General features: G+C 43.9%; 1 protein-coding gene across 2 annotated transcripts in view; it reads right to left on the bottom strand.

The window, feature by feature from the left end:
* Nucleotides 1-380: 380 nt before the first annotated feature.
* FRMD4B (FERM domain containing 4B) overlaps nucleotides 381-26,834 on the bottom strand; it is a 211,638-nt gene continuing 185,184 nt past the window's right edge. For both annotated transcript variants that reach the window (XM_044301976.1, XM_044301975.1), the window contains exons 12-23: nucleotides 11,382-11,458; nucleotides 10,110-10,248; nucleotides 8,958-9,093; nucleotides 8,725-8,858; nucleotides 8,099-8,218; nucleotides 7,710-7,938; nucleotides 6,631-6,687; nucleotides 6,366-6,498; nucleotides 5,038-5,163; nucleotides 3,064-3,848; nucleotides 2,566-2,692; nucleotides 381-1,357 (exon numbers count right to left, since the gene is read on the bottom strand). In XM_044301976.1, coding sequence (XP_044157911.1) covers nucleotides 1,234-1,357; nucleotides 2,566-2,692; nucleotides 3,064-3,848; nucleotides 5,038-5,163; nucleotides 6,366-6,498; nucleotides 6,631-6,687; nucleotides 7,710-7,938; nucleotides 8,099-8,218; nucleotides 8,725-8,858; nucleotides 8,958-9,093; nucleotides 10,110-10,248; nucleotides 11,382-11,458 — 2,187 coding nt within the window. In that variant the 3' untranslated portion in view covers nucleotides 381-1,233. The remainder of the gene's footprint in view (nucleotides 1,358-2,565; nucleotides 2,693-3,063; nucleotides 3,849-5,037; nucleotides 5,164-6,365; nucleotides 6,499-6,630; nucleotides 6,688-7,709; nucleotides 7,939-8,098; nucleotides 8,219-8,724; nucleotides 8,859-8,957; nucleotides 9,094-10,109; nucleotides 10,249-11,381; nucleotides 11,459-26,834) is intronic.

The following is a 26,834-nucleotide window of genomic DNA, read 5'->3' as shown; positions in this document are numbered from 1 at the left end:
CCACTTAAAAGTTAGGTTTTAGCTTAATCCACGGAAATGTAATAATAATGATTATTATTGTTATTCCTACTCCATTTTGCTCAAGACCCGACAGATTTCTGGCCCCTGACATGCTTGCAGATCTCCACTAGAGATGATCGAATTTCATGTTATGAAATTCGTTTGCACTTTGTCTGGTGTTGAAAGCACAATTGCGTTATGGATTCCTTTACTACGGACCATAACGCAATTCTTTAGAGGCATTCCGTTATTCAATCCGTCATAATAGAAGTCTATGGCCTGCATAACGGATCCGTCCCGTTTCCGTTATGCAGGAGAGGACTCCCCTGCATAACGCAAACGGGACGGATCCGTTTTGCAGCTCTAAAGGCATTCCGTTATGCATTCCGTCATAGAATTGCGTTACGGTCCGTGGTAACAGAATCTATAACGCAATTCTGCTTTTACCACCAAACGAAGCGTGAACGAATTTCAAAATATGAAATTCGCTCATCTCTAATCTCCACCCGTACCATCCACGCACACAAAAATCCTCCTGTTCCACAACTGTTCCATTAGAAAATAATAAAAAGATATAAGTGACACCTGACCAGCAGATTACAACCATTATGCATATATAGATATAAAAAAAACAAGATCCAATTGGTGATCATTTCTAAAAACCAAGCTGTACCATAAGAAATTATCATTCATTCATCGAGCTCTGTAAGCAAAGTATTAGGAGAATATATATATAAAAAAACATACAATGCCGATAAAAAGTAGTCAAGAAAACCTATATACACATCTTCATATATACAGATTTTTAGGGTCGGTTTTTAACTTTTTGGAAGCATTGGATTTTATTTGAGACATGGCGTTGCCTTCTTGTTATAATCCTTCATATCAATGGTCCAATACTGACTGTAAAGTGTTATCCGTTCCGTTTTTGAGCTTTTCTCCTGCTGCAGTACACCATTTCAGCCACTAGTTGTCTTCACAGTTATTTTAAAAAAAAGTTTACAAAAAAAAAGTGCTATTGATAAGTTCCTTTATAAAACCAAGTGCCTGTTTTATAAGCCGGTAGACTGTGCCTTGTCAGTCGTAGAAAGTTAACTGGTTTTCCCGGCGGCATCCCAGTGCCGATACTCCAGCCGATCAGGCTATGGCGGATTTTGCAATATCGATGCTCTCACTGCAAGGCACATGAGGTGATAAGTGGAGGGTGGGGTAAAGTATGGCGAGTCAGTCGCTTCATACTAAGGTGCCGGGTTTGGAGTCTTCATGCCATAAGATGTCTTCGGTGTCCGGGAGAGGGCCGTCACTTAGTGGGACGACGTCTGGGTTGTCCATCTGGGGAGTATACGTGTGGAAAGTTCTATGGATAAGAATAAAAATAAATGTTAACAAAACATAGTTATGGATGAGGCGCTATACCATGTACTACAGAAGTACCCAGGGTCAGAGTGGGGTTCCTTTGGCCCACCAGAGGAAATTATTCTTGGGGTCCAACCCCCATATCGTCAATAAAGTCTAACAGGTTTTGATTCAAAGATATGGACTCTAATGGCAAGTTATTGCATCCAAAGGCAGTTCCAAATTTTTTATTTTTTTTTGTTTATCCTGGACCGGTGGAGCCCACTACAGTATCAGAGCCTGGGCCCACCAGAGGATCTTCTGAAGCTGGAAGGACCTGTAGCATCTTCAGGCATTGTGAAAATGGGGTCACATCTCTAGTTGGACCCAAAACTCATTAGCATACAAAGAGTGGCAGGAAAAATGGTGGACAGGGTTTGAGTAAAGGGTTAGAAAAAAAAATGTCTGCTATCTTCGAGAAACAGCTCCACAATGGTCCATTGGCTGGGTCTGGCATTGAAGCTCCAATGAAGTGAATGGGGCCGAGCTACAATACAAAAAATAACCTGTGGACATGTGTGGTGCCGTTTTTTTTTTTTAGAAAGAAAGCAGCCATGTTTTTCTAATCCTGGTCAACCCCTTTAAGAGCCAGGATGTGGAACCTGCATAACAGTTTAGGTGGAGAGGGGCACATGATGCCCAGATGGGCTCCATCTCCTTTTCTGTTGACAGGTGTTAACGTGGGCAGGTCTTCCGAATGCTTAGACAGCTCAACATTTGAACACAAAGGAAGGGGTCCATCTTTCTTACAAGGGATGGGAAGAGGGAGGGGGTGTTAATGGAGCATTAGAGCTTCCTGTGCCTGAATAGGGGGTATGTGTAGAGGGAGGGGGGTCTCCATGCTACGAATTTGTAAGACAGAGTTGAACATAAGTAAACTGGCAGATAGTGGTGGAAGCATTCAACTACGGTATATGTATGTAGACACTGAGAAGATCACCATGACCCCATCCTTCTGGTAGACTTAAATAGGGTTAACATCTTGGAATGACAGGCATCCTGCACCTCTAATGGGCTTTCTCCCATGTCTTCTAGACAAATTATTGACCTTACACCCAAAATGCGAAAGAAAAACACAGAACGATTGATGGAGAGAGGACCCTTTCAACACGTTCCGGGTCTGTAGAAGTTGAGAATGTTAAACCGGTCAGCCCGCAATCCAGGACTCACCTGCTAGGCAGAGGCGTGCTGCTATAAGCAGTGGAGTAGCCAGCATATGAGGCGTGAGGTACGGTGTTTGGGTAAACCAGTGTGCTGCTGTGTGCCCACCGACTCCCTGCTGTGCTCGTGGAAGACACTAGAATATGGAGAAAACAAAAACCATGAAAAAAAGTTTTCTTAAAAATTTGTAGTTTTTTTTTTCATCTCTTGAACAGTAGAGGAACCACCCCCCTTTCTTTTTCGAGAGGTGTCTGTCTATGAGATGTCCCAATAAACCAAAGTCCGATGGTGCTCTTGCTTTCAACTTCTGGAAACAATCCCGCTCTGGTACCGCAATACTAATGCTAACAGCTACAGCGCCCCTACAGGAAAACCAAGGTATAACCTCATAGCCTACCAAAACAAGACCAAGCCCTGAAGTCAGGCACCCCATTAGGTCAATCTACTATGTTGTGATAAAAGAAAGGACTCCCTATAGCCAAGCACAGCAAGACTGCCCCAACTTACCGGATGAACAAGATGGAGGCCTGATGCTAGGAGATGAGGGAACTTGCATAGAAGCATAACAGAGGCTCCTCTGTGACCCCCGCTCGGATTCAACCATTCCGTGAGTGCCATCTTTATTGAACGCTGCCCTTTGGTACCATCCCCGTAAATGCTCGGCCACAATGGCCTTGTTAATGTTCTTGGTGATCTGCTGTGTAGTCTTTACAGGTTTCTTTTTCGGAAGCCTTAACGTTGCATATGCACTGAGAGGCACATACTGGTCGGCATCATACCTCATGTACTGGTCGTAGCCATAGTGCATGGACGATCGATATGAGGGGTTAACACTATACTGGCCTTCTGTATCGTTTTCATAAATGTAGCCGCCGTTGTAGTAGGGGTCGCTATCGTGATAGGCTGAATAGCCGGTGATGTAATAGCTGGAGGATGGTTGGTTCTGGGGGGTTTGATAAACGCCGTTTCGTGCGTCTTTGTGTGCCAGGTTTGGCATACTTCCAGAGTTTGCTGCAGAGAAGTTTTGCTTCTTGTGACGCCTTCTATCTCGGGGGCGATTGTCCAGGGTCTGGGTGGTATAAGAGTAGTTCTGTTTTGGCGGCGTGCTATGATACTCTGAGCTAGACTGGCTGGTGTAAGAAGAGCCATCATCCAGAACCTCTGTGCTGTTGCTTCTTTGACTCTTGGAGATGGAGAATGTTGTACTTCCATCTACAGAATCCACAATGAGAGGGGTGTGGGATTCTAAGCTTCCCCGCCGCTGACGGCCGTTATGGCTTACTCCTTCATTCCTAGCAAATCAGAGACAGAACACAATTTAGTTTCAAAAACATTTGACATATATTCAGTAAGGGAAAAATTCACACGTAGAAGAAATGCTAATTTTCTGTGCGGAGGTAAAATTCATGTCATATTACAGTAGCAGGCTAGTGGAGGAAACGCTAACAAATCTCATCCACACAGTCTTCCCTACTGACTGTAATAGAAAAGCCAAAAATACGCAATAAAATTCCCTAGCAACCCCATTGCTGCGGATTTTTACTGCAGATTACCAGGGGATTTGCAGCAAAATCCATAAATGCAAAATTCTGCAAGAAAATCCACAGCCTCAGATCTAGACTCAAATCTCCAAAATCTGGTGCGGATTTGTTTTCAGGATTTCCCTGCAGATGGTTTGTGGATTAGTTGCGGAAATTTCCATGGCAAATCCGACCCTTTTGAACGTATTATTTTTTTATTCTTATTCTTTATACGTTTGAACTTATTCTTTTTATTTAAAAAAAATTGGTTTTACAGACTTTTCCATTGAAGGCCTAGGCTTAGGATAAGCTATGAAGTTAAGGCCACATGTCCGCAGCAAAATCCACCAGGCGTGAACTCAGCCTCAACCTCCCATGATGGGAAGTGGCATTCCCTGGTCTGGTGATCAGTGGTGGTTTTGGAGGTGAGACCCCCCCCCCCCCCCACACTGTATAGACATTGGTGGCCTACGTTAAATACCCCAAAAGAAAAAAACAATGCACGGTTTCACATGGATAGGTAATTTAGGTTGGGTTGCTTAGAAAGTTCTAGATAAGACATTCTATATTCCCACCAGCTACATTCTAGCAAGATCTGCAGTATTAGGGTCCATTCACACGTGCGCAAAATGGGTCCGCATCCGTTCTGCAAAATTCCGTTCCGCAATTTTGCAGAACAGGTGCGGACATATGAATTTTTAATAGGGCCGCAAAAGATGCAGACAGCATCCGCACTTCCGTTCCGCAGCCCCGCAAAAAAAATAGAACATGTCCTATTCTTGTCCACAGACAAGGAAAGGCATTAGTGCCGGCCATGTGCGATCCGCAAAATGCGGAACGCACATGACCGGTGTGACCGCAAAACCGTTGCGGACGTGTGGATGGACCCTCAACCCTCTGATCGCTCACGCCCCATGTTCCTGATCCATCGTTATGCTGCGTTAAGTTATTTCCTACTTACTGGAGATGGCTGCTGCTGTAGGCGTTTCGTGTTAGCACAGGAGTGGAAGGCATGCTCCTGCCCCCGTGAGGCTTCCGCTCGGCAGTCTTGTACGGGCTGCTGTGTGTTGAAGTAGGTTCTCTGTGACTATACATGGGAAGAAGAAGAAAAAAAAACCCATAAAATTAATTGCTCGAAGTTGTACAAAATGATAGAATGCACAAAAAAGATGCATATGTGTAAACCAAATCATCAACAATCATAGCAAAAGCTAATGCAATAAACACAGATGTACTAAAAAGTAGCTTTTTCATTAAAAACTGATTTTTTTGTCCACTAGGTGGCGCTGTCTTATGGCTTATTGCACTGATTTAATATTCTCAAGGTAAATTGTGAATTCTCAGTTCCATTACATGCAAACATTTCCATGTATTAGGTTTCCATATGTTTAGGGGTTTCAATATTTTGGGATATTATTTTAATTCTGGCTTTCATAGATTGTCCGGATCTGGATTACGAGATTACAAGCAAATCCTGTAACCCCAGGGATCATGTATTTGCTTGTAATTAGGACTATACTGTGAAATCTCATTGTCTGGCTCGCACTACACCTAAAACAAAGGCTGAATTATACAGCCAGCAAACACAGCTGGGCGCATAACCACAAATACCAAGCGGTTACAGATGACTGCAGCGGATGGCGCTGTACACACTGCACCTGCATGGTTCCTGACTTCTGACTCACCCTCGGCTCTGAGTCCCTATGTATCCAATAGTAAGAGGGTAATAAACTGATGGCAGATACTGTGCCTCTGCAGGCGGCTTATCACCCCTGAGAACAAAAGGATCGGGCATGTTGAAATCCACTGGCTCGGTCCTTATATTCCGCAACATATTTAAAAAGTCGGGACACCGCCCATACACATTAAACGTTGGGTTGGTTCTGCCAAAATTAGTTTAGCCTATATTAGTCTAATGTTTATGGCCTATGGGAAAACCGACATGTACGTTACTAGAAGATCCGCGGGAGAAATCAGAGGTTGACACTTGGACCTCTGCCGGGGAAGGCGTCGTGCACCAGCATGGGGATTGGCTCCTTGTCTTTGGATAGGGGCTAGTCCACAGGTCTTCCACGTGGAATCTGCAAGAATAACGAACTATTCTCGCAGAAGACGGTGTGGATTGGGGAATCCGAGAATTGGATTGAGCTCAGGGCAGATTCCACGTAAAATCCACGACGTGCGAATTTGGCCTCATCCGATCTATATATGTCATTGGTTGTCATGTGTTACAGCAGATACCGGTGCCCCTGATACCCCCACAAGTGACTGCTCTGGAAGATGCTTTACCCTGAGAGGCGCATGTCTGAAAACTGTTCATTGAGGGAGGATTTTCTGTTAAGGCTTCTGTCTTTCGGAAGTCGGGTCTTGGGGGAATTCTGCAAGGAACTGGGTCTTTGCCCTTGTAGGTAGAGTGAGTCATCTGAAAAGAAGGAAAATGTTCATTCTGGTAGAGAGACACCAAAGTATATGTTCCAACAAGACCATTTATTCACACAAAACCAGACACTAGGGGGCGCTGTTAACTACTAATTTACTTTCTGTAGATACTTACCATCATCAAATGTGGTTGTATCGGACAAGGAGCTGCTTTCTGATGGGATGATATCATCTATAAAGTATTAAAAAAAAGCATTTAGTGAAGAGAACAGGAAGAGGCGACACTAATGGATGACTAATGCTTTCTTTTAAATAATTAAACCAAAAAAAGCCAATTAGTCCAGATTAAACCCGGCAATATTGTTTAGGAGGATGCCCAAATTTCATTTAATGACTTGGACTAACAATAGTGGCGACGTGAAGGAGCCGGCGTGGTACCATAATGCTATCATCTGTCATTATAAGATGAACTTAGTCACAGCTTCCACCTTGCTGATGCCTCCTAGAGGCAACAGGGGGGCAAATGTCAGAACAAGAACAAATGCTGTGAATTGTGGTAAAAAGCAGAGGATTCCGTTCATGGGGGAAACGCAGCAGCTAATGATCATTCAATATATGGTAACGTTATGGTGGGGGTCTGGTGATGAATGCATTAAAGGGGTTTTACAACTCAATCCCATTCACTTGAATTGGACTTAAAGGGGTTCTCCTGTATTTACATATTGATGACCTATCCTCAGGATAGGTTATCATTAAGAGACTGGGAGGGGGGTCCCAGGAGTCGGACCCCCACCATTCAGCAATGTCAATATACAATGTACGGCGCTGTGCTTGGTAAGCTGCAAGGAGGTTGTGGCGCTCATGGGAGCTCTGCGGTCTCCTCAAACAGCTCATCAGCGAGGATCCTGAGGATAGGTCAACAATATTTGAATCCAGGAAAACCTCTTTAAGATGCACAAGGGCAATGTTACCGATGGACGTCATGTTACAGGCCAAAGAAGAGGCTGCAGCGCTCAGCCGAGTGCCGCAGCCCTTTTCCGACTGTCAGGGGTGCTGTGAGTGAGACCGCCACCAATCAGATATTGATGGCCTGAGGACAGGTCAACAATTTGTAAGTCTCAGAATACCCCTTTAACCCTGAGGTCTTTTGAGGTTTGATGGAATTACATAAGGAGAGCATTGGACACCCTGGGGTTGCTCCTTCTTTAATGCCCATAAGTATTAAAAATTTCAGATGGGGTCGGTTGCTCTTACCTTGTAGGAGAAGAGAGGCCCTCTTGGTTGGGTCTTTCCCTCTCTTGATCCTGTATTCATTGATCGCACTCTCTATGTCCTGTAGTCTCTTTATGGCATCACTATAATCCTGCTTCCTCTTCCTCTTAACATTCTTTGCGAGGTCAGGCTCCAACAAAAGTTTTTTTGTTGCTTCAACCATTTGTTGTTGTATGAGGAACTTGTGCTCCAAATTCTGTAAGTCGGATTCCTGGGTGCAAAAAACCCCCCCATAAAAACAGAAAAACACATTACAAAAAATCCTAAGTATTCATCTCCTATACCATCAGGACACACAGGAAGTGATGGGACCACTTCCTGTATGCAGATAACATGTCACATCATTAGCTGCCTCAAACAAATTTTTTTACCTCTTCACAATGGAGAATATTATTATCCAGTTTAAAGGTGGTGCCCATTCGTCTTCGGACATTAGGGGGCTTCTCACCGGGGTTCAGCGGGTACTCAGTTGGCAGCTTCCCAGTTAGTTCCTAGAAAAACAATTTTTTGAATGAAGATATTGTATGTTTATAGGCAAAAACTTACAAGACCATCTCCTCATTAAAGGGGTTGTTCAGTTAAAAAACAAACAAAATAAAAACCCTACTAGGACATTTTTATTCACAATCTCTTGACCACAGAGAAAATCGGATAGAAAGAGCGTCTCTCGGTCTGGAGGACCTGTCCTGTATTACAAGCCATCGATGTGAATGGGCACTGTGTAATGCTCAATTTCCGCTGTGTTGGCACTAAAAGGAAATTGAACACTTACTGCCAGGTTTCCCCACAGATTAGACTTGATCGATGGGGGTTTCATCAGGGGAAGACTTTGTGATCAGTTTATAATAAAGGGTCAAGGAATTGTCCAAAAAAAAATCCAAAAATCTGACTCCTTGGTCCCACCATCTCTTTAAAAAGGAAGAGATCCAATGGTGCCCCCATCTGTCAGGACCTATCATGGTGTCCTTGACCATTCAGCCCTCTCATGGTCACTTACCGCCTCTCTCATACATATCTTCTTAAGTTCTTCGATCTTTTTCAGGAGAACGTCTTGTAAATCCTTTTCCTTTTTCTTCAGTTCTTGAATTTTCTCCGTTTTCTGCTCTTCGCTGACTTCAGAGTCTATGGAACCTGTCACCAGATACATGTTGGTCATTTCTCTAACTTTTTTGGTTTTCACTAAATATTTTTGAATTACATACATGCGATAGGGGAAAAAAAAATGCATACCTGAAGAGATTAGGCTACCGCTGCTGGCCATGATCACTGGATTTTTTCCGTCTATCATTTTGGAAATTCTGCTAGTGCTGCTGTCCGTCAGATCCATAGCAATTTCGTCCAGGCTACGGGCGGTCGCAATTTTGGCCTGTGGAAGATCAGTAGGTCAGTTGAAACTAGATGTCCATGACATTTTTTTTCAGACATTTACAATTTGTCTCTATAAGGTCTGGACCCCAAGCTATAACCCTGTTGTCAGCCACTTCAGGCTTCATAGGGACTGACTGTAGTGTTCCTCATCTGGATAAATGACAAAAAATCCAGACCCTTCCCCTCCATGATAATTAGTTTATCACACGGGTCATCCAGAAACCTTTACCTAATTATAAGGTGTCAAAACTAGGTCTTGAAGTGACAAAATAAGGGGCAGGTCAAGATATAAAGAGGTGCTAATATAATTTTAAAGACAGCCAGCCTGTCTCCAGAGGTGTCGGTGGGAGTCCTTTGATTTCATCATTGTCCTAGACAAGCCCAGAGGCCTTTAAAATGTAAAAGACCCCCATTAAGCACATTTTCCGCCTGATATCGGAGGGACAGACCTCTCACCGCTACAGTAATCACTCTACGGAATGGACATGTGCTGTCTACACTTTTTGCGGACCCATTGAAATGAATGGGTCCGCATTCCTATCCGCAAAAAATGCGAATCGGATGCGGACCAAAAAATGCGGTGGTGTGAATGGGGCCTAAAGGAGGATATGAATTGGAATACAGGGGAATAGTGAATGATTTTGTGGACGTGGGACCCGCACCTATCTGACATTGATGGCATACCCTAGCAATAAACCATGAATGTCCAATGTCCCTTTAAGCTAGGTGTTGACTATAGGTGTTGACTTCAGTAGTTTATTTATTTATTTAGTATCTTCTTTCATTATTGTTTGTATGTGCAGCATTATGTACATTTTAGGATTTGCTTTGCTGCTGTCACAACCCTGCATTCCTTAATTAATAAAGTTATATCTTCGCTTATATATAGTGGGCTGGGTCATTTAACACTTAATTGCCTGTATCCATTTAAGAAAAAAACAAAAAACAGGCAGATATTTACAGAGGATATCTACACAGTGACAGCGCGTCTCAGGACTGATTACGTTAACTTACTTTGCTTTGTTTTCTGTCCAAGTAGAATTGATGTTGGCTAATTGCCATCACCCATATGGACTTGATCAGGAAATTGTTTGCATACCAGGTCTGAACCACAAAACCGCTCTGTCCAAAGGTTCTTTTTGATGCAGATATTCTGAAAATTCAAGAGAAAGAGAAAAAAAATATTAACTTGCTATGATGAACAGCACAGATAACAGTAAACGGTTAATGTATGACCAGCTAGAAAATGTGTGTGAAATATCTGTGACCTACCGTCAAAAGAGAAATCTTCTATGTGTCAATTATCTATCCATCTAATATCTATCTCATATCTATCTATCTATCTATCTATCTATCTCATATCTATCTATCTTTCAATTATCTATCCATCTATCCTTTTAATATCTAGCTATTATCTATCTATCTCATATCTATCTCATATCTATCTATCTCATATCTATCTATCTATCTATCTATCTTTCAATTATCTATCCATCTATCCTTTTAATATCTATCTAATATCTATCTCATATCTATCTATCTCATATCTATCTATCTCATATCTATCTATCTCATATCTATCTATCTCATATCTATCTATCTATCTATTAATCTATGTTTCAATTATCTATCTATCTATCTATGTATCTTATAGGAGAAATAGGTGTCTCCCATTCACATAAGATTCTAGTCCCATTCCACCAAAATCAGTTGGTTTGGATGATATTTATCCAACGTGTTTGACCAATTTAAGACAATTTGACCAAACCTGGAAATAAATTCCAGAACCTGAATTATTTAAATTTTCTATTAAATTTTTCAGTTTCAATCTCTGTGCAGATAATAGGCGCTTGCATTCTTTTATGGTGGCCATCATAGACCTCACGTATGCAAAGAGGTATCTCCCAAGAAAAAGAACCATCTCGCCACCTATATATACCTCGAAGTACTTCCAGTAAGTTTCCATACAGGAGATTCAGCATCCTGCCTAAGTCATAGGTATTGCAATAGACTCAACACCCCCTCCCCCATCCCATGCCTCCTCTGTGCCATTGCTCTGCCTGTGTAAGTGTGAGTCATTTTGGCACTCCATTCATGAAGCAAGATGTTCGGTAGAAACAGATTTGTACATCCCTCCCAGATAAGAGAGTGCTCCTTGTATTTTGGGAGAATGAATTTGTATCAGCAGTAATATAGCAGTATTCTAGGAGGCATTGTACGAGGCGCTCCTACTGGCCACTGTATAAACCCCCCAGAAGCCATATCATAAGCCTGTGTCTGTCTTACCTGCGGGGATCATGAACTTCCACTGCAAATTTCTTTTCTCGAAAGTACAAATTCTCAAGCTGCTTCCACTGAAATAGCTACGAGAGAAGAAAAAAATGTCAATGTTTTATACATGACCCGATTATTATTATCCATTTAATGTGTGACATGCTCCAAAATCGAACATATTACAAGCTCAGAGAGTCGCAGCAAAGGCAATGGGATGGTAAATCATACTGGAGAGTATGTGGCGGCATTATCTATAGCAAAAATTAAAGATCTGAATATTCAGACAGTGGAATTTGGAAGCAGAGATGAATCTGCACTGAAACCGCCTCTCACTGTTTTCAATGGGAAGCTGCTCCGCAGTTCAGGAGGTTGAGGGTTTTTGCCACCCAGTTTTACCGCGCAGGGCGCCGCATGAGCATGCTAGCAGTTTAGGTCCACAGCAGAACCCGCAGCTCAGTCTCAACATACTGCACCCTCAGAAGGCTGCGTGTTAAAATTAGACTAAAATAACACAGACATTGCCCTGGGTGACATCGCCTGATGATACTTTGGTGAATACATTCTAAAAATATTTAATTGGATTTCAATATAGAGGAAAAAAACAGTTTTATTATGTGCTGCGTATCATGTATCACACTGTAATAGCTCCTCAATCAGCGGAGGATTCATATGGGGATTTACTGTACGACGAATGACATTATGGGTCATACAGACCAGACACTGTAGATATATCTATACATCTATATATCTGACTATTCACCAGCAAACAACTCCTGTAGGTACCATAGCTGGCCATAGATTCATGTGGTCAAAGCTGCCAATATTGGCCAACCATGTAATGTGTTTCATGGCCTCCCAGATTTCAGAAGGAAGGATCGAGCAGCTGATCCTTCTGTTCTTGGGGAGATAGGCTCATGCCAGAAAATACATGCATGCTCGGCTGAAGGTCCAGTGTATGGCCAGTTAAAGGCACGGAGATTATCTATCTAATCTTATCTACTATCTGTCCTTCTATCTCATATCTATCTATCGATTATCTATCTATCTACTATCTGTCCATCTATCTCATATCTATCTATCTATTGATTATCTATCTATCTCAGGCACAGGCGTATCATATGTGGATAAGAGGGCTGACTGCACCCTTAATGAGCAGTCTATTAGATTACATTCAAGGGGCTGAAGTAATGACTTTCAAAGCTCATAATTACTAGTGGATTGTTATAGGGGATGTCACAGAATGACAACCTACAGATAACCTGCTCACAGGATGTGATAAGTATTTGATCGGTGGGGGACGCCCATCAATCATGAGAATGGTGGTCCTGTGTCCTCTGTTTGAATGGTGTGGCGGTCAGGCATGCGTGCTGCTTCTCCAATGAAAGTCTATGGGACTGCCAAAGATAGCTAAGTACAGTGTTAAGTCCCCACGGATCAGGCACTTATTTATTCCTGTGGATAGCTAACATTCTGGGGCTTACCCCTTTAAACAAACTTAATGGGGCGCTGCTCTGTGATGAAATATTAGAGAACAAGGGGGGCCCCCTGCTTTTTGTGTCTGCCCCAATCTACTTATCTATCTGCACACTATACAATACACATAACACCTTTGACCATACGATACAAAGAAACACATCAAACGCGCTGCTCCTCTGTTATATAATACCCATTAAATACACTTTGGCCAAAAGCAAAATCCTCTCCAAACACTCGGCTTTGCATGGCCTTGAAATGGGAGCCCAGAATGAAGTGTTCACTGCAGGGTGGCTCTAGATCAATACAAGCGTCCTACACTGGAGTCGTGTTGGCAGCCCATGATTAGGGTTGTAGTTCTTTAACAGAGGGTTTATTAGTCTATCCTAGACAGTAGAAGAATTTGGCTAAAGAGCTGATACTCTAATGACTGCGTTCTTAAATTAGTAGTTGTATATTTACAGTCAACAGGAGTAAAAACGGACTTGACAAACATAAATGGTAGTGACTGCTATAATATCATATACAATTTGTAATACTAATGAAGCACTAATACCTGCGACGCAGACTATAAAATCCACGGAAAAATAAAAAATAAATAAATACAACATAAAAGAAAAATAGAATATAGCAATCAATACCTCTACAAAAAAAAAAGATCAGGAACTTAGAATAATGTTCAAAAAAATCCACTATATTTCAAAAATTCCACAAAATCTGTAGCAATATAGTAAAAAAAATAAAAAATCCACAAGAAAATGAACAGTTTAATGACGAGAATCCACAAAAATGAAAAATTCAAAAAGTCCACCAACTCAGATCAATACAATAAAATGAAAACGTCAACACGCCATATTTCGCATTTCCGCAAAAGAACGTATAACAGAAGATTCACCATCCTTTAGGAAGACTTGACAGACCGGGTTCATTCTTGTAAGTAAAAAAAGAAAAAAGTTGCAGTCCCAGCACCTCTCCGCCAACAGCTGCATCTGAGCAAATGTCTAGGCCGGCCCTGTGGTTGCCCCAGCAGATCATCCATGACTTACCTACTGTACTTTCTCCCCCTGTGCTAGGTTCCCCATGATGAGTGGTGATCCGCAGCTGTTCAGAGGGGCTGCGGCGCTCGCCCTGTAACTCTTGACTCTCCCTCTGTGATACTGAAAAGGTGAAACTCCAGTTTCCCAGCCCTGACCATCCCACTAGTGACACAACACAGCAACGTCACGGCTTGTATCAGGAACAACCACTCCTGTCTGACACATTTACATACACATGTCAGTGTCTCAGGAAGCACTGGGAGAGCCTCTTCTCTTCTACTCCTAATCAGGCAGCCTGCAGCTTCTGCCTGTGGTTTTTAACCCAAAAATATATTTGTTATAACATTATTAGAATTTTTGAAAATAATTTTATCCCCTACCAGATTCATATGGCGCTGGAGAGAATAAAAATGTTCTCTGTATGTCATATTATTGAAGTCATTTTCCTTTTGGACACTATACGGAAACCGCCAAATATCTATGCATGTCGCCATATAGGTGCTGTAATGTGGGACATTACTGTAGCCAGATCTTCAATGACGTACAGGGCCATGCTGAGTTGTTTTGTGACAGATTCGTGTTTGCTCCTAATGCCGCCTTCACCTGGACATTAGATTATTATAAGATCCTACGGTAATCGAACCCCCCCACCCTCCAACTTCTGCTTTTGGGGGAGAGTGAAAAGGCCCATTAGAACAGGTCAGCGATCCTGCTGTAATTGGGTTTGGCTGCATTAGTGTTCTTGACCAGCATAAGGCCGCTTGCAAACGAACGTTGTGTATCCGTTCCGCGCATTGGGGACCGCAATTTGCGGTCCCCAATGCACGGGCAATGTCCGTTCAGCTGCCGGGACGGATCGAGACCCATTCTGCTTGAATTGGTCCGTGATACGTCCCTTTTTTTGCGGTGCGGAGGCACGGACAGATACACCACGGAAGCACTCTGTAGTGCTTCCGTGGGGTTCTAATCCGTGCTATCGTTCTGCATCTCCGTGACTGCGGACCCATTCAAGTGAATGAGTCCGCATCCATTAAACAGAGTGCACACAGGCCGGTGCCCGTGTATTGCGGATCCGCCGTGTGCAAGAGGCCTCAGGGAGAGTTCACATCACCATTATTTTTCTGAAGAATAACAATCTACATCTCCTATCAACCATCAGTAAAAACAAAAAACGTACTGCATCCGGATTAAAAAAACATCAGGGAATACATGAAAAGATTATTATACAGAGCAATGTGGCTCAGACCCTAACGCACGTTTCGCAAGTCGCTTCCTCTGTATATACAGAATGACTAATCGCACACACATTCCAGACGCAGAGAATCTTCCCAGGCTATAAAGTGTTATACAGGAGTCATGACTACACGATTGTCACTGCATGATATTCCCTGGTAATGATTAATAAAAAATTTAAAAAAGCCGGGAACCCTGCGGAATGGATGCGACAAACGCGTCAGGACAGTTCAGATCCCTCAAAATAAGAACATATGATTCAATTTCCCTTTGACATCGACTATGAGGTCATTCCCTAACGCTCCGTGACCACCAGAGAGGCTCGCCGGGTCACGTGACTCATAGCGAAACCGAGAGTCACAGGACTTGGTAAGAAAGGGGTTAAAATAATAATAATAATAATTTAAAAGGGAAGGGGTTAATGGAACAGCCTTATATCGTTTGTCGCTGCTTATGAGCACTGACCCCCAGATAAAACCATCACAGATCATTATAAGGGCTCATGCACACGATACAGATGACCTCCGTGTGCATTCCGTATTTTGCGGAACGGAACAGCCTAATAGAACAGTATTATCCTTGTCCATAATTCGGATAATAATAGGACAGGTTCTATTTTTTTTTGCTGAATGAAAATACGGACACACGGAAACAGACTGCACGTGGAGTAACTTTCATTTTTTTTTTGGCGGACCCATTGAAATTAATGGTGCTGCATACGGTCCACAAAAAATACCGGAACTGACACGGAAAGAAAATACGTTCGTGTGCATGAGCCCCAAGTCAATAAATTGCTTTCAGTATCAAAACTCAAATTCTATTCAGCTGTATACCTGTTCCTGGGAAAGCTGGGTGACAAGGCTGCAATTACAGATCCGGCCAGTCGCCCAGCTTTTTCTGATTTGCTTAGTAATGAAGCAGAAGCGGAGAAGTAATTTGTCATTCAGGGGTCTGGGTAAACTGGGCGACAAGCCCCTGCAGGAGCCGATCCAGTCCTAAAGGACCACAGGGGATGACGCCATTAGATGCCACGGATACCCATTAAATTGAATAGGTGCCCTTTGCCTCTAACACAGATTACAAGTCTCAGGGGTGCTCACAGTACATTTATATATATAGAATCCATATTTACACCCGGAAGGGGCCAATATATAGAATAGATACAATACCAGTGCACCCAAGCGCTTCACCACATGTACCAGCTAAGAGCACTACAGATACCATGCCTGTCTAATTCGGGTCCCAGGGCTTACATCAGCACTGGGCGTATTCCCAGATGGGCACCATCATTACTTCTCCCATTAAACAATACACTGACACATGATTCCCTCATCTGCATTTGTAACTGGATCCCAGTGAACAAACGTTTCACATTCCCAGTATGTCCGAGACTAGCAAACCCAGATGTGCGCAGGGACCAAAAGGTTTGCACAACTGTTGTATCCCTTAGGTCAGGGAGGTTTGTCCTCCAATACGACCGATGTTTTATGTGTTAGATCCTCCTTTCCCTGGCTTTTCCTCCACTCGTAGGGTTAACCATGTTCACCTTCACCATCAGGTGCATGTGTATTGCGATGTCCCAGCTCTCCCCTTATCGTAGATGCTGGGGCAATAAGGATCGGGCATGCTGGATTTCATCATGCCCAATCCCCTGTTCCCATGTGAGATAAACTCTTGATGGACAGGGCCAGGTTCCTGCATAGTCATCTCCTGACCCTGTCAATCAAGAAGGAGAAGGAGGAACTGGCAGAGGAAGCAGGAGAAGCAAAAGGTGCACAGAGTGGCTTGGGCCCGCCCTAGGTGCACTTAACTGCTCATTTGCATATGGATTAAAAGTACATTTTCTCCAGATTGAAGCAACAGATCATTACATTCAGCTGAGCTAACCCTACAAGACATTGTGCTTGGTTTACCCGAGAATTTCCTGGTTACAAATTGGCCCGCAAATAGCCAGTCCGCAATATGCGGGCACCGGCTGTGTGCTCACCTCATCATGGATGCGGAGCCATTCACTTAAATAGGTCCGCATTCCGAAGGTGCGGTGCGGTGCGGAGGCACGGAACCCTTTTTGCCTCCGCACCACAAAAAAATAGATCTTGTTCAATATTTTTGTGGTGCAGACGGATCACGGACCCATTCAAGTTGAATAGGTCTGGATCTGTTGCGGCAGCTGCATGGATAGTGCCCGTGCATTGGGGACTGCAAACTGCGGTCCCCAATGCACGGAGCGGCTGAGAAACGTCCATGTGCATGAGGTCTTAAAGGATGGGTTCACATAATTCAGCCTTCATCTCCCATATGTGAAAAAGGGGAAGAGCTTCGATTAGGGAGCAGGTTTTCAATGGGAAGTTAAAGGGGTCAGAAATCGATGGCATTTCTTAGCAATGTGCCATCAATGTCAGATAGGTGTGGGAGTGGGACCCTCACCTATCTCCAGAATAGGCCCCCAGAGTGCAAGCTCAGCCACCCTCCATTCACCACTATGGGACTTCAGAGAATAAGTGATCCCCTTCACTTCAGGGGTCCCCGTTCTGGAGATAGGAGTGGGTCCCAGAGGTAAAATCCACACCTATCCTAGCGATATGCCATCAAAGTCTGATATGAGCCAACCCCTTTAAGCCCAATGTCTCCCTACAGGATCTGATGCGTTCGTCTACTGGATTTACCATTTGGCCATGTATGGCCAGCCATAGAAGTCAGGGGAGGGGTTGAGGCTTTATGTCAATAGCGGCACTAACGTTGACCAGCACATGACTTCTGCACAGTCATTTTTCCCCTTTTAGTGTGGCCTTTAGAACGCAGGAAGGTTCACGTGGATCACGCCTGGTCCACGCAATCATGACAAAAATAGCAAAGAAGTTACGGCAGCAAGAAAGAAAAGAAGAAATCCCCACACTTCCCCTATTTCGTCTGCAGTTTTCTTTTTGACAGGAGAAGAAACATTTTGCTTTTCTTGCAGCTACCATGCTAATCCTCGCACTGCTATAGTGTGTGTATTTTAGAGGTTTTTTTGCAAAATATATCTGCACAAAACCTCAATATCTGATGGAGAACTCAGATGTCAATCAAGACTAACAGAAAATGTGTTCAGAGACCGATATCTCACTGCCCGCTCCTCCGATGTCCAGCACCACCGAACCTCACCCCGTCAGAACCAGCTAGATGGCACCTTGTCACTAGTGTCTACTTAGTGTGCCCAAAGCTTCATGGCTCCCAAGGTGCCAGAGGGTCAAAAGAAGTAAACTCCAGCTCCTTAACTCCTTAGAACATCTGTCTGAGGCCTCTTGCACACGACCGTATGGCTCTCTCTGTATTTTGCGGTCCGCAAAAAAACGGATCCGCAAAAAAATACTGATGACGTCCATGTGAATTCCGTTTTCTGCGGAACGGAACAGCTGGCCCCTGATAGACCAGTACTATCCTTGTCCGTTATGCGGACAATAATAGGACATGTTCTATCTTTCAATGGAACGGAAATACGGAAACGGAATGCATATGGAGTACCTTCCATTGTTTTTTTTTGCGGATCTATTGAAATGAATGGTTCCGTATACAGTCTGTATACAGGAACGCGAAAAACGGAACGTAAACGGAAAAAAAAAAACATTTGTGTGCAAGAGGCCTAAGGGTCTATTCACACGTCTGCAAATGGGTCCGCATCCGTTCCGCAATATCGGGAACAGGTGCGGACCCATTCATTCTCTATGGGGCCAGAAGAGATGCAGAGAGCACACTATGTGCTCCCTGCATTTCCGGAGCGCGGCCCTGAACTTCCGGGCTTCAGCCCCGAACTTCTGGGCCACGGCTCCACAAAAAAATAGAATATGTTCTATTCTTGTCCGCAATTGCGGACAAGAATAGGCAGTTCTATGGGGGGTGCTGGCCGGGTGTATTGCGGATCTGCAATACACTGCGGACATGTGAATGGACCCATAAAGGGGGTTATCCCATTATTAAAGTAAAAACATGAAAATCAGACCACAAATTGTAGATGACAATCTCTGACAATGCTAGAACCAGCCCTGTACCTCATAGCTGGCAGCTGGCCTTTCTGCTGCAGCTCTCTTCCTATAACAGTTCAGGTGGCGTGTCCTTTCTGCTACAGCTCTCTCTATTACAGCTCAGGGATGTGTGTCCTTTCTTTCCCTGTAACTTTCACAACTTTTAACAGTAGATATGGCTGGTGGCAGCTGAAGGATGGAACTGAGCATGTGTGACCACCTCACCATGTAACCAAGGTGGACAGATAAATAGGGAAAAGGACAAACAATAGATGGCGCACCACGGACAGATTTTATTGAATAACAGTGAATATACCAAATTTTAATTATGTGCAATTATAAAATTATTCAGATCCAGGTGCTGGTTTCAAAAGTGTAGAATATTATCTATGAGACGACCCATTTAAAAGGGTTGTCCACGATAAGACAAGCGTGGCTGCTTTATTCCAAAAACAGAGCCCCCTAAAGGGGATCTGCAGGATTAGAGAACCATTTACCCAAAACAGCACCACATCTACCCACAGGTTGTATGTGGTATTGCAGTTCAGCCCCATTTACTTCAATAGGGTTGAGCTGCAATACCAAAACGGACCCATGGACAGATGTGGCGCTGTTTTGGGGTGACTTATTCTCTATTCCGTAGAACTCTTTTAAGAGGGTGTTCAGAAAGTTGGAACTAATGTAAAAACGGGGCAACAGAAAGATATTTTCCTGCTCTTATGATGCGCACTTTAGCTTAGTTAAAGGGGTTAAGGTGACAGGGGCGCAGTGGTAAACATAAGAAAATCTCACATCATTTCTTATTCAATAAGACGTCAGAACAGAAAAACGGGTCACTGGTTACCAATCCTGAGGATATGATGCAGCGACATAGACCGCTACACATACGATTCTGGGCACGTTGCTGCAATTAGTCACCCCCTCCCCAGGACTGATAATCTGGAGTGTGCGTACAATGTGGATATGGTTACATATCACACCACAGCAGATCACTCGCTCCAGGACGACAAGTGCACTATGGCAAAATACAGCTGTTATCTGTCCGGAAATCCAAGCTGTGTGTGTCTGAATGTGAAGGGGGACAGACAATGTGGTCAGTGTGCTCACTGTGTGCCGGCCTGATATGAGAAAACCCGGTATGAATCCCCCCCCCCCCCACCAGATGCTATTATTGGAAATGAGGTTTAAAGGGATATTACACAGTAACACTGTTTTCACACACATTGAGTCCCTAGTGAATATCACTTGGCAAATGCACATAAAAAGTTAGTGAGTAAAAAGAGCTAAAAGTGAGATTAGGACTGGATTATAGCTCAAAAAAAGTTGCAACCTACGCCATGCAACCCCCTGGTATCATTTTACACATAAGGGTCCATTCACACGTCCGCAAATGGGTCCGCATCCGTTCCGCAATATCGGGAACGGGTGCGGACCCATTCATTCTCAATGGGGCAGGAATCGATGCGGAGAGCACACTATGTGCTTTCCGCATCCGCATTTCCGGAGCGCGGCCCCGAACTTCCGGGACGCGGCTCCGCTAAAAAATAGAACATGTCCTATTCTTGTCCGCAATTGCAGACAAGAATAGGAAGGTTCTATGGGGGGTGCCGGCTGGGTGTATTGCGGATCCGCAATACACTCGGACGTGTGAATGGACCCTAAAGGTGTAAACTACATTACACTCACGCCACATTTATTATTAAGGTGCACAACTCAAATTTGGTGCCAGCACAAACACCTGGCAGGCGGGGACGGGGATGAGCCTCCCTAGCATCGTGGGTGATGCTAGTGAGGCTCATCCCCGTCCCAGCCTGCCGTTGGCTGCTCCTCTCCCCCCGACACCGGATGTTTTCTTCCGGGCACGGGGAGAAGCAGTAGCGGCGGTGTGGGGACCAGGAGCGGCGCAGGGGGCGGAGACCCAGGTCAGTATATTCAGAGTTGGGGGGCTTTATATAGGATTAGATAACCCCTTTAAATGATAAATGACTCCCACCCCACTCCATGCGTGAATTGCATAGAAGAGGTCCATAAAGGGTTATTCTAGTGAGTGAGTCCACTACAGCAGGGATGCTCAACCTGCGGCCCTCCAACTGCTGTAAAACTACAACTCCCACCATGCCCTGCTGTAGGCTGATAGCTGTAGACTGGTCAGGCATGCTGGGAGTTGTAGTTTTGCAACAGCTGGAGGGCCGCAGGTTGAGCATGCCTGCCCTACAGCAATCTGAACTATGAAAGTGAGTGGCGGGTTACGTAGGGATTCCACCTACTCGCTGTGTCAGTCACGTAGGTGGAGCGGTGTAAAGGTATTGCTGCCTATCTCAATGACCTTGGCAGATCGGTGTCAGCCGTAGCTCAGCTTTCCTTCAGTCAGAGCAAAGGTTCAGTTTGCTGCCCTAGCCCTGAATCTAAATACACTGCCCAATGCAAATCAACTTGTTGCTGCCCTCCTGGCGCTCAGCTCCTGGAGCATATGCCTTGGTTGTCCACCCCCCGTCCCCCCACTTATTCCCCCTAATCACAGCCCTAACTGGTCAGCAGCAGGACGACAGGCAGTAATGCCCTCACACAGTGCCATCTACTGGACCGAAGCAGCGTGCAGCATGTCCACTCTCTACTTGCCCCTGTTGGTTTTTGAGGGGTGGTAAAATCCACGCACTTTAAGGGGCATTCTGGTCATATCAGGTTATCCATAGGATAGGGCATAATCTATGGGACCCTCTGTGACCCCCACCGATCAGGAGAACAGGAGTCCCAGGATAAAGTAATTTCTTCCACTTAAGAAGAAATCGAATTATCAATTGCACATGGTGGGTGGGAGAGGGTCGCTGTCCCAGATTTTGCATTGTAGCCAAGGAGCTTACACCTCTATAGGCAGAAATAGCGATTCCATAAATCTCATTATCGGACTGCTCCTTCAGCTCGTAAAGGATTTCTTATAAAATGGTTCTCATTATGGAATTGCTGTTCATGCAGTTGTCTATACAAGTCTATAGTCACCAAAGATCTGGGACTGGCCAAAGAAGACTATGGTGACGATGCACAGACAACTGGGACGAAATGTCCGATAGTGAGCTGTGCTCGTAGCAGCCACCACATCAGGTCACCTGTTCTCTACAGACCCCAGCACAGAAGTGGCTGGGGATCATAAATCTGTCAGTTGCTCTACAGCACAAGTGTGATTCCCACATTCAGGAGAACTGGCTGACGAATCAAGCACAGCTTAATAACCATGTACATAAATAATATTTCCCACCAGTGCAATATACTGACATAGTGTGGCCGAGAGACCCACGCTACTGGAAGACCGCCAAACCTACAAAACACAAGGGCCTCATCTGTTAAAGCTGTCTGTGTTGCCCATAGCAACCAATCACAGCACAGCTTTTATTTCCTAAACTACGCTGGAAAAATGAAAGCTGATCTCTGATTGGTTGTTATGGGCAACAATGGCAGTTTTGAGGCCTAAGAAATAAAAAAGCCTTTGTTGCCTATAGCAACCAATCACAGCACAGCTTTCATTTTTTTTTTTTTTTTTTTTTTTCCTTTTAAATACTTTATTGTTGTAATACAAAACTTTATATCCATATTACTTTGCAATATTATAAAATTCATAAGCCCGTCAGTTCTATTGAGTGACATTAATTTCACTTCACCAACCCCCCACCCAACCCCACTTTGCAGGAAGAGAAAAAAAAAAAAAAAAAAAATCCTTCATAGAGAGCCTAGGGGGGAAAAGGTTCTGATTAATTAACCCTATTCCAATCTTTCCAGAGTTTTTTCCACTTCAAGTAAGATCCTCTTTGTTTGTACAGAATCTTTTTCATAAGTTTTCACTTTCTTGACCAGGCCCAACCAGTTGTTATACTCTGGAGCAGAAGGGGAAAACCATAATCTAGTGATCAGGAGCCTAGCCAAAAACATAACCTTGATCAGCAGTTGGCGTTTTATAGGCTGGCAATTAAGCTCCGATAAGTCTCCCAGGACCCATATCCTGGGTGACAAAGGGATAGAGATGTTAAGTTTATGAGCCAGATTGTTTTGGACCAGGCTCCAGTATCTGCTCACCGTGGGCAGTCCCAGAACAGGTGTAAATGATCTGCCCCGGGATCGCCGCAGCGTGGGCAATCGGAAGAGGCCCTAAGGCCTCTTTTGTATAACCATGTGGGTGTCACATAAATTTTGTGCAAAATATTAAATTGTACAACAATGTGATTAAAATTGTGTGAAACCAACTTTAAACTATCCCCCATGTTCTCCCAACTTGGAGAACCCACCTCTGAAAGTAAAGAAGACCAGGCTCTCTGTCCTGGAGAGAGAACATCCGAAAAAAAGTTATTCATTAAGTGTTTATAGCAATGTGATATTTTAATTCTCGTGACAGTTTTCTTACAAATTAAATCGTGTAGAAATAAAGGGGTATCAATAAAAAATTGGCTATCCGACGTGCAAGATAGTGCTGACCTCAGTTGGAAATATGGAAACCAAACCACCTCACCTAAATTTGCCCTTTGTTTTAGTTCCATGAGGGGCAATATTTGTCCCTCACTGACCACTTGGTGTAGATACTGAACATTTTTGTTCCTCCAATACTGGCAGCAGTTTAAGTCATTTAAATTAAGGAGCTTAGAGTTGTGCCACAATGGGGTACAAATAAGTGACGCCTTAACTCCACACCATCTCCTTATGGCCAACCAAGTCCTCATAGCCATTTTGCAGAACAGTGTGTACCCACTCAGTGTGTTTACTAGATAATCAGACTCCAATACAGTGAAGAAATCCGAGAATCCTGAGTCTTTCACCACTCTACTGCAGAAAGGGCTATTTTCCCAGTCATTAAAAAGACATAGTTGGGAGGCCATAAAGTAACCCCTAAAATAGGGGAGGTTGAGACCTCCCCGCTCATAGGGCATAGAAAAATAGAGTGCCTTTAGTCTCACACGCTTCCTCCCCCATATTAAATCATTGAGCATCCGGTCTATCAATCTAAAGTAATTATCTGCAATCCATACAGGCGAGTTGCGCAGAATATAAAGAACCTGGGGCAGTACTACCATTTTTATTAATGAGATTCTGTCCGCTCTAGAGAGCAGGATTTTTTGCCATACCTTAATTTTAGCCCTCACCTTCATCAACAGCGGAATCAGATTTAATTGTAGATATTCATGCGGTTTGGCAGAAACTGTTATCCCCAGGTATTTTATTGACTCAGAGATCGTCAACTGATTATCCCATTCGCCACGCAACTCGTCTATAGGAAGGAGGACGGTCTTATCCCAGTTGATCTCCAGACCGGATGGATCAGAGAAGAGACCAATCAGCTCCATTATACGAGGGAGAGTAGTGTCTGTTTGATGCATAAAAACCAGGATGTCATCTGCATAGAGTGAAACACGATCATACTCCCCATTTATGCCGAAGCCGGCCACCTTTGAGTCCTGCCTTATACTAGTTGCTAAAGGTTCGATGTAAATATTAAATAGCAGGGGGGAGAGGGGACAGCCTTGACGGGTACCTCTTCCCAGGATGAAACTCTCTGTCACTGTCCCATTAATCCTGATCCTAGCAACTGGGGAATTGTATAACAGCTGAATCATTGCCATAAATTTTGGTCCAAAACGCATTTTCTTCATTACCTCCCAGAGAAAAGTCCACTCCACCCTGTCGAAGGCTTTGGTAGCGTCCAACGACAGGATGGAGCGGGCACCACCTCCCGGGGACTGAATATTCGTAAATAATCTATGCAAGTTATGCTGAGTACCCCTTTTTGGCATAAAGCCATTTTGATCTGGGTGGATAATGGTGGATATGACCCGCGACAGCCTTCTAGCCAGAGCTTTGGATAGTATCTTAGCATCCGTGTTTAATAAGGAGATTGGTCTATAAGAGCTCAATTCTGCCGGGTCCTTATCCTTTTTTAAGATTAAGACAATGAGAGCCTCCATCATGGAGTTTGGTAGTCCCCCTCCCTGTGTTGCTTGGGAAAAAACCTCGAGCAGCTGAGGAAGAATCACATCACTATACTTACGGTAAACCTCAGTATGGCAGGCCATCCAAGCCTGGCGATGAGTTCCCCGAAATAGACCCAAGGGCCTCCTGCAGCTCTGAGAGAGACAATTCCTCTTCCAGATATTTTATTTGAGCTTCATTTAAGGTGCAGAGTGGAATTTTCTCCAAGAACCGCATCGCCAGTTCAGATGTCAAGCCAGAGGAGGGTTTATATATCTGAGCAAAGTAATACAGAAAAGTATTCCTGATTCCTTCTGAATCTGTTATAATTTCCCCCTCTGTATTCCGGATCAAGGTAATAGATTGATTTTTCTTATCTTGTTGTGAGATTATTCTAGCTAGAAGCTTACCCGGTCGTCCAGACTCGGAAAAATAATTTAACCCCTTAAAAAATACCCTATGGTTTGCCTTCTCTGTTACACAACTCTCCAGGAGGCAGCTGGCCTTCTGCATCTCTTCCCTGTTGTGCTCAGTGGGTTGCCTGATGAATCGCTCAGTTGTAGATGCCGCAGTCTTAGCCAATTCCTCCTCCTTCCTTTTAAATGTTCTCTTTAGTGCAGCAATCTCACTTATAAAGGTCCCCCTCAAGTATGCTTTCAAGGCATCCCATACCATATTGATGTTTGCAGAGGGTAGATTCACCTCCCAAAAGGAAGAAATCAGCAGTTTAATAACCTGATGATTTTCCATAATAGTGAGCCAATATGGATTCAGCTTAAATCCCAGCCCCCTAATATCCTTGTTCTCCCCAGTGCAAACCTCAATCAAAACGGGCGAATGGTCTGAAATTGTTCTTACTCCATATCGCATCTTGCGGATATTACTCAAGTTACACTCATTAGTAAGTGCTAAATCGATCCTAGACATTGCTCTACCGCCCCTGCTGACACAGGAATACACTCTCTTTCCTCCGCCAAGATGTTCCCATATATCCACCAGCCCTACTTCCAAACAAAACTGAGACAGCGGGGAGTTACAAGAATTCCTCCGCCTTTCTGTATCTGATGAAAATCTATCTCTGTTAGGGTCCATGACCGCATTAAAGTCTCCCATCAAGATCAACCGAGATTCTGGTCTCCTTTCAGAAAAGAGCATCAACTGGGTCAGTGGATACATTGAAAATGGCGGGGGTATATAAAAAAAAGCGAGGATATAGCTGCATCCAGACAGCTCGCCATGAAGGAAGATGAATCTACCCTGATCATCTATATGGGATTTTATAAGGGTGAAATCTATAGAATTATGGATAAGAACTGAAACCCCCCTGGCAGAACTGCTGAAAGTAGAATGATAAGATTGGGAATACCATCCCGTTGTCAGGCGAGACACGGTTTCTTTAGTTAGATGGGTTTCTACTATGCAGATGATTGCTGGGAGATATCTTTTTACTGCATCCATAATAGCCTGTCTTTTTGCCTTTTCCCCCAGCCCTCTGACATTCCAGGATACCATTCTAATAAACATCAATTACAAACAAAAAAAAAAAAAAAAAAAAAAAAAAAAAAAGAAAAGACCCTGCCTGCAAAGTGGGTAATCTTTCCCCCCCTTCCCTCCCCCCCCCCCCCTTCTCCGTTGATTCGCCCGGTCTATTCAGCGAATCTCTAACCTCCGGCCGTTCTCCCCCATTCTAGCCCCACCCCCCTCCCAACCCTCCGGTAATGAAAGTACACAATGTCAGATGCCCTTTTGATCCATCCACTCTAGCACTTGTTGCG

This window comes from Bufo gargarizans, chromosome 7 (assembly GCF_014858855.1).
Source record: "Bufo gargarizans isolate SCDJY-AF-19 chromosome 7, ASM1485885v1, whole genome shotgun sequence".
NCBI classification, from domain to species: domain Eukaryota; kingdom Metazoa; phylum Chordata; class Amphibia; order Anura; family Bufonidae; genus Bufo; species Bufo gargarizans.
Note: the sequence above shows the minus strand (reverse complement) of the source record. Positions and strands in the feature narration are given on the sequence as shown.